This window comes from Salmo salar, chromosome 04 (genome assembly GCF_965601325.2).
Source record: "Salmo salar chromosome 04, fSalSal1, whole genome shotgun sequence".
NCBI lineage: Eukaryota > Metazoa > Chordata > Actinopteri > Salmoniformes > Salmonidae > Salmo > Salmo salar.
The window spans coordinates 4,803,540-4,816,671 of NC_138294.1; the positions used below are offsets into that span (position 1 = coordinate 4,803,540).

At 35.5% G+C, this 13,132-nt stretch overlaps 1 protein-coding gene across 1 annotated transcript; it reads right to left on the reverse strand.

The window, feature by feature from the left end:
• Window positions 1-3,829: 3,829 nt before the first annotated feature.
• LOC106595863 (stonustoxin subunit beta-like) lies at window positions 3,830-12,568 on the reverse strand. Its single transcript, XM_082974022.1, has 2 exons — window positions 12,371-12,568; window positions 3,830-12,226 (listed from the first exon to the last, which is right to left on the reverse strand). Exons 1-2 carry the CDS (start codon window positions 12,468-12,470, stop codon window positions 9,783-9,785), a joined length of 2,544 nt encoding a protein of 847 aa, XP_082830148.1. The 5' UTR covers window positions 12,471-12,568; the 3' UTR covers window positions 3,830-9,782.
• Between the last annotated feature and the right edge of the window lie 564 nt (window positions 12,569-13,132).

Sequence of the window (13,132 nt, forward strand, 5' to 3'; positions counted from 1 at the left end):
GTTTTAACTCTATTAGTTCTAGTTCAGTTTTAACTCTATTAGTTCTAGTTCAGTTTTAACTCTATTAGTTCTAGTTCAGTTTTAACTCTATTAGTTCTAGTTCAGTTTTAACTCTATTAGTTCTAGTTCAGTTTTAACTCTATTAGTTCTAGTTCAGTTTTAACTCTATTAGTTCTAGTTCAGTTTTAACTCTATTAGTTCTAGTTCAGTTTTAACTCTATTAGTTCTAGTTCAGTTTTAACTCTATTAGTTCTAGTTCAGTTTTAACTCTATTAGTTCTAGTTCAGTTTTAACTCTATTAGTTCTAGTTCAGTTTTAACTCTATTAGTTCTAGTTCAGTTTTAACTCTATTAGTTCTAGTTCAGTTTTAACTCTATTAGTTCTAGTTCAGTTTTAACTCTATTAGTTCTAGTTCAGTTTTAACTCTATTAGTTCTAGTTCAGTTTTAACTCTATTAGTTCTAGTTCAGTTTTAACTCTATTAGTTCTAGTTCAGTTTTAACTCTATTAGTTCTAGTTCAGTTTTAACTCTATTAGTTCTAGTTCAGTTTTAACTCTATTAGTTCTAGTTCAGTTTTAACTCTATTAGTTCTAGTTCAGTTTTAACTCTATTAGTTCTAGTTCAGTTTTAACTCTATTAGTTCTAGTTCAGTTTTAACTCTATTAGTTCTAGTTCAGTTTTAACTCTATTAGTTCTAGTTCAGTTTTAACTCTATTAGTTCTAGTTCAGTTTTAACTCTATTAGTTCTAGTTCAGTTTTAACTCTATTAGTTCTAGTTCAGTTTTAACTCTATTAGTTCTAGTTCAGTTTTAACTCTATTAGTTCTAGTTCAGTTTTAACTCTATTAGTTCTAGTTCAGTTTTAACTCTATTAGTTCTAGTTCAGTTTTAACTCTATTAGTTCTAGTTCAGTTTTAACTCTATTAGTTCTAGTTCAGTTTTAACTCTATTAGTTCTAGTTCAGTTTTAACTCTATTAGTTCTAGTTCAGTTTTAACTCTATTAGTTCTAGTTCAGTTTTAACTCTATTAGTTCTAGTTCAGTTTTAACTCTATTAGTTCTAGTTCAGTTTTAACTCTATTAGTTCTAGTTCAGTTTTAACTCTATTAGTTCTAGTTCAGTTTTAACTCTATTAGTTCTAACAGTTTTAACTCTATTAGTTCTAGTTCAGTTTTAACTCTATTAGTTCTAGTTCAGTTTTAACTCTATTAGTTCTAGTTCAGTTTTAACTCTATTAGTTCTAGTTCAGTTTTAACTCTATTAGTTCTAGTTCAGTTTTAACTCTATTAGTTCTAGTTCAGTTTTAACTCTATTAGTTCTAGTTCAGTTTTAACTCTATTAGTTCTAGTTCAGTTTTAACTCTATTAGTTCTAGTTCAGTTTTAACTCTATTAGTTCTAGTTCAGTTTTAACTCTATTAGTTCTAGTTCAGTTTTAACTCTATTAGTTCTAGTTCAGTTTTAACTCTATTAGTTCTAGTTCAGTTTTAACTCTATTAGTTCTAGTTCAGTTTTAACTCTATTAGTTCTAGTTCAGTTTTAACTCTATTAGTTCTAGTTCAGTTTTAACTCTATTAGTTCTAGTTCAGTTTTAACTCTATTAGTTCTAGTTCAGTTTTAACTCTATTAGTTCTAGTTCAGTTTTAACTCTATTAGTTCTAGTTCAGTTTTAACTCTATTAGTTCTAGTTCAGTTTTAACTCTATTAGTTCTAGTTCAGTTTTAACTCTATTAGTTCTAGTTCAGTTTTAACTCTATTAGTTCTAGTTCAGTTTTAACTCTATTAGTTCTAGTTCAGTTTTAACTCTATTAGTTCTAGTTCAGTTTTAACTCTATTAGTTCTAGTTCAGTTTTAACTCTATTAGTTCTAGTTCAGTTTTAACTCTATTAGTTCTAGTTCAGTTTTAACTCTATTAGTTCTAGTTCAGTTTTAACTCTATTAGTTCTAGTTCAGTTTTAACTCTATTAGTTCTAGTTCAGTTTTAACTCTATTAGTTCTAGTTCAGTTTTAACTCTATTAGTTCTAGTTCAGTTTTAACTCTATTAGTTCTAGTTCAGTTTTAACTCTATTAGTTCTAGTTCAGTTTTAACTCTATTAGTTCTAGTTCAGTTTTAACTCTATTAGTTCTAGTTCAGTTTTAACTCTATTAGTTCTAGTTCAGTTTTAACTCTATTAGTTCTAGTTCAGTTTTAACTCTATTAGTTCTAGTTCAGTTTTAACTCTATTAGTTCTAGTTCAGTTTTAACTCTATTAGTTCTAGTTCAGTTTTAACTCTATTAGTTCTAGTTCAGTTTTAACTCTATTAGTTCTAGTTCAGTTTTAACTCTATTAGTTCTAGTTCAGTTTTAACTCTATTAGTTCTAGTTCAGTTTTAACTCTATTAGTTCTAGTTCAGTTTTAACTCTATTAGTTCTAGTTCAGTTTTAACTCTATTAGTTCTAGTTCAGTTTTAACTCTATTAGTTCTAGTTCAGTTTTAACTCTATTAGTTCTAGTTCAGTTTTAACTCTATTAGTTCTAGTTCAGTTTTAACTCTATTAGTTCTAACAGTTTTAACTCTATTAGTTCTAGTTCAGTTTTAACTCTATTAGTTCTAGTTCAGTTTTAACTCTATTAGTTCTAGTTCAGTTTTAACTCTATTAGTTCTAGTTCAGTTTTAACTCTATTAGTTCTAGTTCAGTTTTAACTCTATTAGTTCTAGTTCAGTTTTAACTCTATTAGTTCTAGTTCAGTTTTAACTCTATTAGTTCTAGTTCAGTTTTAACTCTATTAGTTCTAGTTCAGTTTTAACTCTATTAGTTCTAGTTCAGTTTTAACTCTATTAGTTCTAGTTCAGTTTTAACTCTATTAGTTCTAGTTCAGTTTTAACTCTATTAGTTCTAGACAGTTTTAACTCTATTAGTTCTAGTTCAGTTTTAACTCTATTAGTTCTAGTTCAGTTTTAACTCTATTAGTTCTAGTTCAGTTTTAACTCTATTAGTTCTAGTTCAGTTTTAACTCTATTAGTTCTAGTTCAGTTTTAACTCTATTAGTTCTAGTTCAGTTTTAACTCTATTAGTTCTAGTTCAGTTTTAACTCTATTAGTTCTAGTTCAGTTTTAACTCTATTAGTTCTAGTTCAGTTTTAACTCTATTAGTTCTAGTTCAGTTTTAACTCTATTAGTTCTAGTTCAGTTTTAACTCTATTAGTTCTAGTTCAGTTTTAACTCTATTAGTTCTAGTTCAGTTTTAACTCTATTAGTTCTAGTTCAGTTTTAACTCTATTAGTTCTAGTTCAGTTTTAACTCTATTAGTTCTAGTTCAGTTTTAACTCTATTAGTTCTAGTTCAGTTTTAACTCTATTAGTTCTAGTTCAGTTTTAACTCTATTAGTTCTAGTTCAGTTTTAACTCTATTAGTTCTAGTTCAGTTTTAACTCTATTAGTTCTAGTTCAGTTTTAACTCTATTAGTTCTAGTTCAGTTTTAACTCTATTAGTTCTAGTTCAGTTTTAACTCTATTAGTTCTAGTTCAGTTTTAACTCTATTAGTTCTAGTTCAGTTTTAACTCTATTAGTTCCAGTTCAGTTTTAACTCTATTAGTTCTAACAGTTTTAACTCTATTAGTTCTAGTTCAGTTTTAACTCTATTAGTTCTAGTTCAGTTTTAACTCTATTAGTTCTAGTTCAGTTTTAACTCTATTAGTTCTAACAGTTTTAACTCTATTAGTTCTAGTTCAGTTTTAACTCTATTAGTTCTAGTTCAGTTTTAACTCTATTAGTTCTAGTTCAGTTTTAACTCTATTAGTTCTAGTTCAGTTTTAACTCTATTAGTTCTAGTTCAGTTTTAACTCTATTAGTTCTAGTTCAGTTTTAACTCTATTAGTTCTAGTTCAGTTTTAACTCTATTAGTTCTAGTTCAGTTTTAACTCTATTAGTTCTAGTTCAGTTTTAACTCTATTAGTTCTAGTTCAGTTTTAACTCTATTAGTTCTAACAGTTTTAACTCTATTAGTTCTAGTTCAGTTTTAACTCTATTAGTTCTAGTTCAGTTTTAACTCTATTAGTTCTAGTTCAGTTTTAACTCTATTAGTTCTAACAGTTTTAACTCTATTAGTTCTAGTTCAGTTTTAACTCTATTAGTTCTAACAGTTTTAACTCTATTAGTTCTAGTTCAGTTTTAACTCTATTAGTTCTAGTTCAGTTTTAACTCTATTAGTTCTAGTTCAGTTTTAACTCTATTAGTTCTAGTTCAGTTTTAACTCTATTAGTTCTAGTTCAGTTTTAACTCTATTAGTTCTAGTTCAGTTTTAACTCTATTAGTTCTAGTTCAGTTTTAACTCTATTAGTTCTAGTTCAGTTTTAACTCTATTAGTTCTAGTTCAGTTTTAACTCTATTAGTTCTAACAGTTTTAACTCTATTAGTTCTAGTTCAGTTTTAACTCTATTAGTTCTAGTTCAGTTTTAACTCTATTAGTTCTAGTTCAGTTTTAACTCTATTAGTTCTAACAGTTTTAACTCTATTAGTTCTAGTTCAGTTTTAACTCTATTAGTTCTAGTTCAGTTTTAACTCTATTAGTTCCAGTTCAGTTTTAACTCTATTAGTTCTAGTTCAGTTTTAACTCTATTAGTTCTAGTTCAGTTTTAACTCTATTAGTTCTAGTTCAGTTTTAACTCTATTAGTTCTAACAGTTTTAACTCTATTAGTTCAAGTTCAGTTTTAACTCTATTAGTTCTAGTTCAGTTTTAACTCTATTAGTTCTAGTTCAGTTTTAACTCTATTAGTTCTAGTTCAGTTTTAACTCTATTAGTTCTAGTTCAGTTTTAACTCTATTAGTTGTAGTTCAGTTTTAACTCTATTAGTTCTAACAGTTTTAACTCTATTAGTTCTAGTTCAGTTTTAACTCTATTAGTTCTAGTTCAGTTTTAACTCTATTAGTTCTAGTTCAGTTTTAACTCTATTAGTTCCAGTTCAGTTTTAACTCTATTAGTTCTAGTTCAGTTTTAACTCTATTAGTTCTAGTTCAGTTTTAACTCTATTAGTTCTAGTTCAGTTTTAACTCTATTAGTTCTAACAGTTTTAACTCTATTAGTTCTAGTTCAGTTTTAACTCTATTAGTTCTAGTTCAGTTTTAACTCTATTAGTTCTAGTTCAGTTTTAACTCTATTAGTTCTAGTTCAGTTTTAACTCTATTAGTTCTAGTTCAGTTTTAACTCTATTAGTTCTAGTTCAGTTTTAACTCTATTAGTTCTAGTTCAGTTTTAACTCTATTAGTTCTAACAGTTTTAACTCTATTAGTTCTAGTTCAGTTTTAACTCTATTAGTTCTAGTTCAGTTTTAACTCTATTAGTTCTAGTTCAGTTTTAACTCTATTAGTTCTAGTTCAGTTTTAACTCTATTAGTTCTAGTTCAGTTTTAACTCTATTAGTTCTAGTTCAGTTTTAACTCTATTAGTTCTAGTTCAGTTTTAACTCTATTAGTTCTAGTTCAGTTTTAACTCTATTAGTTCTAGTTCAGTTTTAACTCTATTAGTTCTAACAGTTTTAACTCTATTAGTTCTAGTTCAGTTTTAACTCTATTAGTTCTAGTTCAGTTTTAACTCTATTAGTTCTAGTTCAGTATTAACTCTATTAGTTCTAGTTCAGTTTTAACTCTATTAGTTCTAGTTCAGTTTTAACTCTATTAGTTCTAGTTCAGTTTTAACTCTATTAGTTCTAGTTCAGTTTTAACTCTATTAGTTCTAACAGTTTTAACTCTATTAGTTCTAACAGTTTTAACTCTATTAGTTCTAGTTCAGTTTTAACTCTATTAGTTCTAGTTCAGTTTTAACTCTATTAGTTCTAGTTCAGTTTTAACTCTATTAGTTCTAGTACAGTTTTAACTCTATTAGTTCTAGTTCAGTTTTAACTCTATTAGTTCTAGTTCAGTTTTAACTCTATTAGTTCTAGTTCAGTTTTAACTCTATTAGTTCTAGTTCAGTTTTAACTCTATTAGTTCTAACAGTTTTAACTCTATTTGTTCTAGTTCAGTTTTAACTCTATTAGTTCTAGTTCAGTTTTAACTCTATTAGTTCTAGTTCAGTTTTAACTCTATTAGTTCTAGTTCAGTTTTAACTCTATTAGTTCTAGTTCAGTTTTAACTCTATTAGTTCTAACAGTTTTAACTCTATTAGTTCCAGTTCAGTTTTAACTCTATTAGTTCTAGTTCAGTTTTAACTCTATTATTTCTAGTTCAGTATTAACTCTATTAGTTCTAACAGTTTTAACTCTATTAGTTCTAGTTCAGTTTTAACTCTATTAGTTCTAGTTCAGTTTTAACTCTATTAGTTCTAGTTCAGTTTTAACTCTATTAGTTCTAGTTCAGTTTTAACTCTATTAGTTCTAACAGTTTTAACTCTATTAGTTCTAGTTCAGTTTTAACTCTATTAGTTCTAGTTCAGTTTTAACTCTATTAGTTCTAGTTCAGTTTTAACTCTATTAGTTCTAGTTCCGTTTTAACTCTATTAGTTCTAACAGTTTTAACTCTATTAGTTCTAGTTCAGTTTTAACTCTATTAGTTCTAGTTCAGTTTTAACTCTATTAGTTCTAGTTCAGTTTTAACTCTATTAGTTCTAGTTCAGTTTTAACTCTATTAGTTCTAGTTCAGTTTTAACTCTATTAGTTCCAGTTCAGTTTTAACTCTATTAGTTCTAGTTCAGTTTTAACTCTATTAGTTCTAGTTCAGTATTAACTCTATTAGTTCTAGTTCAGTTTTAACTCTATTAGTTCTAGTTCAGTTTTAACTCTATTAGTTCCAGTTCAGTTTTAACTCTATTAGTTCTAGTTCAGTTTTAACTCTATTAGTTCTAGTTCAGTTTTAACTCTATTAGTTCTAGTTCAGTTTTAACTCTATTAGTTCTAGTTCAGTTTTAACTCTATTAGTTCTAGTTCAGTTTTAACTCTATTAGTTCTAGTTCAGTTTTAACTCTATTATTTCTAGTTCAGTTTTAACTCTATTAGTTCTAGTTCAGTTTTAACTCTATTAGTTCTAACAGTTTTAACTCTATTAGTTCTAGTTCAGTTTTAACACACCCAAAGCATAATGTTTCCACCTCCATGTTTGACGGTGGGGATGGTGTTCTTGGGGTCATAGGCAGCATTCCTCCTCCTCCAAACACGGCGAGTTGAGTTGATGCCAAAGAGATCCATTTTTGTCTCATCTGACCACAACACTTTCACCAGTTGTCCTCTGAGTCATTCAGATGTTCATTGGCAAATTTCAGATGGGCATGTATATGTATTCTTGAGCAGGGGGACCTTGCGGGCGCTGCAGGATTTCAGTCCTTCACGGCGTAGTGTGTTACCAATTGTTTTATTGGTGACTATGGTCCCAGCTGCCTTGAGATCATTGACAAGATCCTCCCGTGTAGTTCTGGGCTGATTCCTCACCGTTCTCATGATCATTGCAACTCCACGAGGTGAGATCTTGCATGAAGCCCCAGGCCGAGGGAGATTGACAGTTCTTTTGTGTTTCTTCCATTTGCGAATAATCGCACCAAATGTTGTCACCTTCTCACCAAGCTGCTTGGCGATGGTCTTGTAGCCCATTCCAGCCTTATGTAGGTCTACAATCTTGTCCCTGACATCCTTGGAGAGCTCTTTGGTCTTGGCCATGGTGGAGAGTTTGAAATCTGATTGATTGATTGCTTCAAAGGACAGGTGTCTTTTATACAGGTAACAAGCTGCGGTTAGGAGCACTCCCTTTAAGAGTGTGCTCCTAATCTCAGCTCGTTACCTGTATAAAAGACACCTGGGAGCCAGAAATCTTTCTGATTGAGAGGGGGTCAAATACTTATTTCCCTCATTAAAATGCAAATCAATTTATAACATTTTTGACATGCGTTTTTCTGGATAATTTTGTTGTTATTCTGTCTCTCACTGTTCAAATAAATCTACCATTAAAATTATAGACTGATCCTTTCTTTGTCAGTGGGCAAACGTACAAAATCAGCAGGGGATCAAATACTTTTTTCCCCCACTGTACTCTCCTAACATAATCTAATGTTTTGCTTTCGCTGTAAAGCCTTTTGGAAATCGGACAACGTGGTTCGATTCAGGAGAAGTGTATCTATAAAATGGTGTAAAATAGTCCTATGTTTGAGAACTTTGAATTATGACATTTTGTGGTTTTAAATTTGGCGCTCTGATTCTTCACTGGCTGTTGAATAGTGTGGGACGAATTCGTCCCACCTCCCCTAGAGAGGTTAAGGTTTTCCTTGCCGGGTACGACACATTGTAGAGGTCACCCTTTACATGAAGATGATGGAGATGGATGGTTCTGCAGTATGAAGAAGGGAACATCTCTGAGACAGACAACACCTGGCTGGACTCCAGAAGGGAACATCTCTGAGACAGACAACACCTCCCTGGACTCCAGCAGGAAACATCTCTGAGACAGACAACACCTGGCTGGACTCCAGAAGGGAACATCTCTGAGACAGACAACACCTGGCTGGACTCCAGAAGGAAACATCTCTGAGACAGACAACACCTGGCTGGACTCCAGAAGGGAACATCTCTGAGACAGACAACACCTGGCTGGACTCCAGAAGGGAACATCTCTGAGACAGACAACACCTGGCTGGACTCCAGAAGGAAACATCTCTGAGACAGACAACACCTGGCTGGACTCCAGAAGGAAACATCTCTGAGACAGACAACACCTGGCTGGACTCCAGAAGGAAACATCTCTGAGACAGACAACACCTGGCTGGACTCCAGCAGGAAACATCTCTGAGACAGACAACACCTGGCTGGACTCCAGAAGGAAACATCTCTGAGACAGACAACACCTGGCTGGACTCCAGAAGGAAACATCTCTGAGACAGACAACACCTGGCTGGACTCCAGAAGGGAACATCTCTGAGACAGACAACACCTGGCTGGACTCCAGAAGGGAACATCTCTGAGACAGACAACACCTGGCTGGACACCAGAAGGGAGGCTCAAAAGAGGACATCCCATAACAACTGGGGAGAACAGTAGAACAGTAGAGGACATCCCATAACAACTGGGGAGAACAGGAGAACAGTAGAACTGGAGAACAGGAGAAAAGTAGAACAGGAGAACAGTAGAACACTAGAACAGGAGAACAGGAGAACAGTAGAACAGTAGAACAGGAGAACAGGAGAACAGTAGAACACTAGAACAGTAGAACAGGAGAACAGTAGAACAGTATAAGGAAACTAAAGGAAATGAAGGGCCAATAGCCTTTAGACGGTCAAAAGTGGAGAGGTCTCTTCTCTGCCTTATGGACACCAAGAAGATAACAAGGTGAGGTTGCCCTGCTAAATAAATTACCACAATGTGTCTGTATTCAACCAATCAGGTCTTTGAGCAAACATGAGCTCTCCATTTTCAACAAGGTCTTGAAAAACCTCTTCATACTCCCCATATCTGCATCCCAGAACATCTTCTCAAACTGAGGATGGTCATCACCATCATCATCACCACCATCACCATCATGGTCATCGTCCTCATCATCAAGGCTTCTCCTCATCATCCACATCATGTCATGGTGACTCCTCATTTCCCTCATCTTGTCACGGATTCCCCTCATCAAGTCATGGCGACTCCTCATCATCATGACTCCATCACCATCATCATGGCTTCTCCTGGCTTGGTCTGTAAACGCTGACAGATTGAACTTGAAGTGAACTGGAATGTCCTCAGTGTCGATGTGTTTAAAGAGTTGTCTTCCATCTGCATGTGTCAACAGGTTCACCATCTTCCATTCTCTTCTCCCATCTCTTCATTTCTTTACAATCTTCAGAGTCTACATCCCTAAACACAGCCGCATCGCACACAAAGCACAGAGCATTGACCCTGATCTGGTCCAAATCCTGAATGATCTACACTTGTCTTGTCTATCATAGATAATGGTGAGAGAGAAGGGGATCTGAAATCCATCCTGGTAATTGATTTCATATATCATTGTAGATACCTCGTCATCTTGGGGTAGCTTGAAACGGAACCCATTCTCCCACTGAACTCCCAGGATGTAGTTGATCATCAGTGTCACTACCTGGTCTTTGTCTCCCACCAGATAGATTGTCCTCCTAGTCCTGGAACTCTGCTCTCCAAACCTGAGCCTGGCTACTTTACCCACCGTCTGTATCGTCTCCATGGGGATCTCATAAACAGACGGCGAGCCAGAGTGCTTCAGTTCACTCTTTTCTTTAACATCGTCAGCCAATCGTGTGGTCTTTGAGAGGGTGGCGATGATGACTGGTGTGCTCCACTTGCTGATTCCAGCTTCACCACAGTCGTATCTGACTCTCACTGTGTACTTTGTGAGTGACTGCAGTCCGGTAATGATGCAGACATTGTCTTTGGAAGTCCTCTTCATCCACTCTGCCTCCTCTTCACTCTCTTCTGTTGGCACCTCTTTGTGTTCTACCACATAGTTCTGAATCTTGACCCCTTGTCCAATCACAGACGGCATTGGACAGCATACCATGAGCTCAGAGGAGTAGGCTTTGATTTCAGGCTTACCGGGAGGGCATGAAGGCAAGGTTCTGATGATGTTACTGACCTCGCTGTCTGGACCAAGGCCTGCTGAACACACGGCTCTGTATTTGAACTTGTACTCTGTACTGGGAAGCAGTCCAGACACTGTGTAGGCTGCATCAGATTCAGATGTCTTCTCGCTGCTCCATCCATCTTTCTCATCAATACAGTATTCAATCAGGTAGTGGGTGACGTCATGGGCTCCCCTATCAGGAGGGAGCAACTCCAGCGTCACACTGTTGTGAGTTCTGTCACATGCTCTGGGCTTCTCAGGTTTAGATGGAGGCTCCAAATGCTCGTTTCTTTTGGATCCGTTCTCATAAAGGTAAATGCTGGCTCCTTCTTGTTCCTTGTTGGGAATGGAGGCCAAGAGGAAACGTGTTTGTGTGTCTTCTTTGTTAGCTTCTGCAAAATCTTTGAAAAGTCCAGCTTGCTTGTCCATGTCATCAAATATGTTATCAGAGTGGTACCATCTTGTCAGATCCGGTTTAACTGGAACTAAGGCTTGTGTGTTCTCAGAGCTTTGGGAATTCAAAGCTGACAGGATAGGGTCCTCGCACCCCAGAGAGGTGAAAGTGAAACATACAACACGCTTCACCTTTGGGTTCAAGACCTCTTTGTCAAGTTCCTTCTTCGATGTGACTATCTTGGTGGAACACGTCTGACTGTAGTCCTCCGTAATCATCCTTAGGAACCGATCAACCACATTGATCTCTCTCTCAATGCGATCCATACATTCACTGAGGATGTTGCTGTTGAAACGGAACTCTCGCTGCTTTTTCAAGAAGTCGGACAACACCCTCTCTTCCTTTTCTCCCCCTCTAATAGACGGAAGGAGGTCCGCCAAAGTTGTCTTCAAATGTTCTGTGAAACACAGTTTTTTGAAAGTTTTCACTTTGGCATCAATTTCCTTGAAGTATTTTACAGGCTTGCTTCTCATTGCATCGTTGCATCTCATCTCCAGCTCACTGAGGTCTTCCAGCGCAGTCTGCCATTGGTCAACTAAGCTTCCACTGATCTGACAAACCATCTGGGCGGCAGTGGGGTCCAAGGCTTTTAACGGAAGTAGATTCACTTGCACAGGAACCCCCTCACCTACCTTCTGAGGCAAGGTTTTGTAGGTGTCCATGGCATCTTGAAAAGATACAGGATTGTTTTCCAGGAGAACGTCCCCATGGAATCTACAAGAGAACTTCTCGGTTTTAGTTTCAGAAGTGTTCTTCTTGTCTAAATCACTCTCACCCCCAATAGAAACGTAGGGAACGCTATTAAGCTTCACTTTCAAGTTTCCCTCAATGTCTTTACGGTCCTCGCCACTTGAGACCTCACGATCAAACACAAAGAAAGCATTTGCTCCATAAAGTATACCTGTGACCACATGTGTAGCTATGCCTTCCTTAAAAACCTCCTTGTACTTTATGTGTTCCTGCCCAAGGTGGTTCATGGACAGTTGACTGTTTTTCTTAGTGGTGGTGTAACAAAGTGTGACTCTCGCCTGATTCTGAGACTCTTTAACATCTTTCAAATACTTAGCTGATCCCTCCACCTTAACCAGCCCTGCCAAACAGCTTGCTTTGAGAGAGCCGTTCACATTTAACACAGAGTATTTGTCAGCTGTAGAGTCAGATGTGATGACTTTGAAGTCGGTGAAAGGCTCGTCTGTTGTAATGATGTCCCTTCTGAGTGCTTCCTCGTCCCACAGCGTCAGCCCTGTAATCAGAGGAGACAAACCAAACACTAACAGTTACTTCATTGTGTTTAGGTGATGACTGACTGACTGACTGACTGACTGACTGACTGACTGACTGACTGACTGACTGACTGACTGACGTGAGTAGTGAGCAAGCGTGCTACCTGGAATGAGGTGATCATTGCGACAGTCATACAGCATTCCCAGGGAGAAGGGCCGTCCCAGTGCTGCTAGAGTCAAGGTTCCGTTTGAGCAAAGATCCATAGTAGGAAGTCACTGGTGGTCAGAACAAAACAAACAGAATAACATGATGCCTCACTGCTTGAGTTCAGTCCACTGGTGGTCAGAACAAAACAAACAGGATAACATGATGCATCACTGCTTGAGTTCAGTCCACTGGTGGTCAGAACAAAACAAACAGAATAACATGATGCATCACTGCTTGAGTTCAGTCCACTGGTGGTCAGAACACAACAAACAGAATAACATGATGCCTCACTGCTTGAATTCAGTCCACTGGTGGTCAGAATACAACAAACAGAATAACATGATGCATCTCTGCTTGAGTTCAGTCACCTCCTGAAAATATTGATAAAAAATGAAAATAAAAAACAGTTGTCTATTGGCCACAATGTATCATCACATTAAAACTTCTTAGGGCTATGCCCCTTTTTTCTCACTTTCCGCCAGAATGACGTGCCCAAACTAAACTGCCTGTTGCTCAGGCCCTGAAGCCAGGATATGCATATAATTGGTACCATTGGAAAGAAAACACTTTGAAGTTTGTAGAAATGTTAAAATAATGTAGGATAATATAAAACAATAGACATGGTAGGAGAAAATCCAAAGGAAAAAAAACAACCGAAATCTATTTTTTTGAGAACATCCTCTTAGAATGGCATGTATAAGGTTATATTGAAGCTCCC

Excerpts from the sequence above, each read along its gene's own strand:
- LOC106595863 (XM_082974022.1), bottom strand. The coding sequence starts at position 12,470 with ATGGATCTTTGCTCAAACGGAACCTTGACTCTAGCAGCACTGGGACGG. Across the intron at positions 12,227-12,370 it reads CAATGATCACCTCATTCCAG|GGCTGACGCTGTGGGACGAG; the intron begins GTAGCACGCTTG and ends CTCTGATTACAG.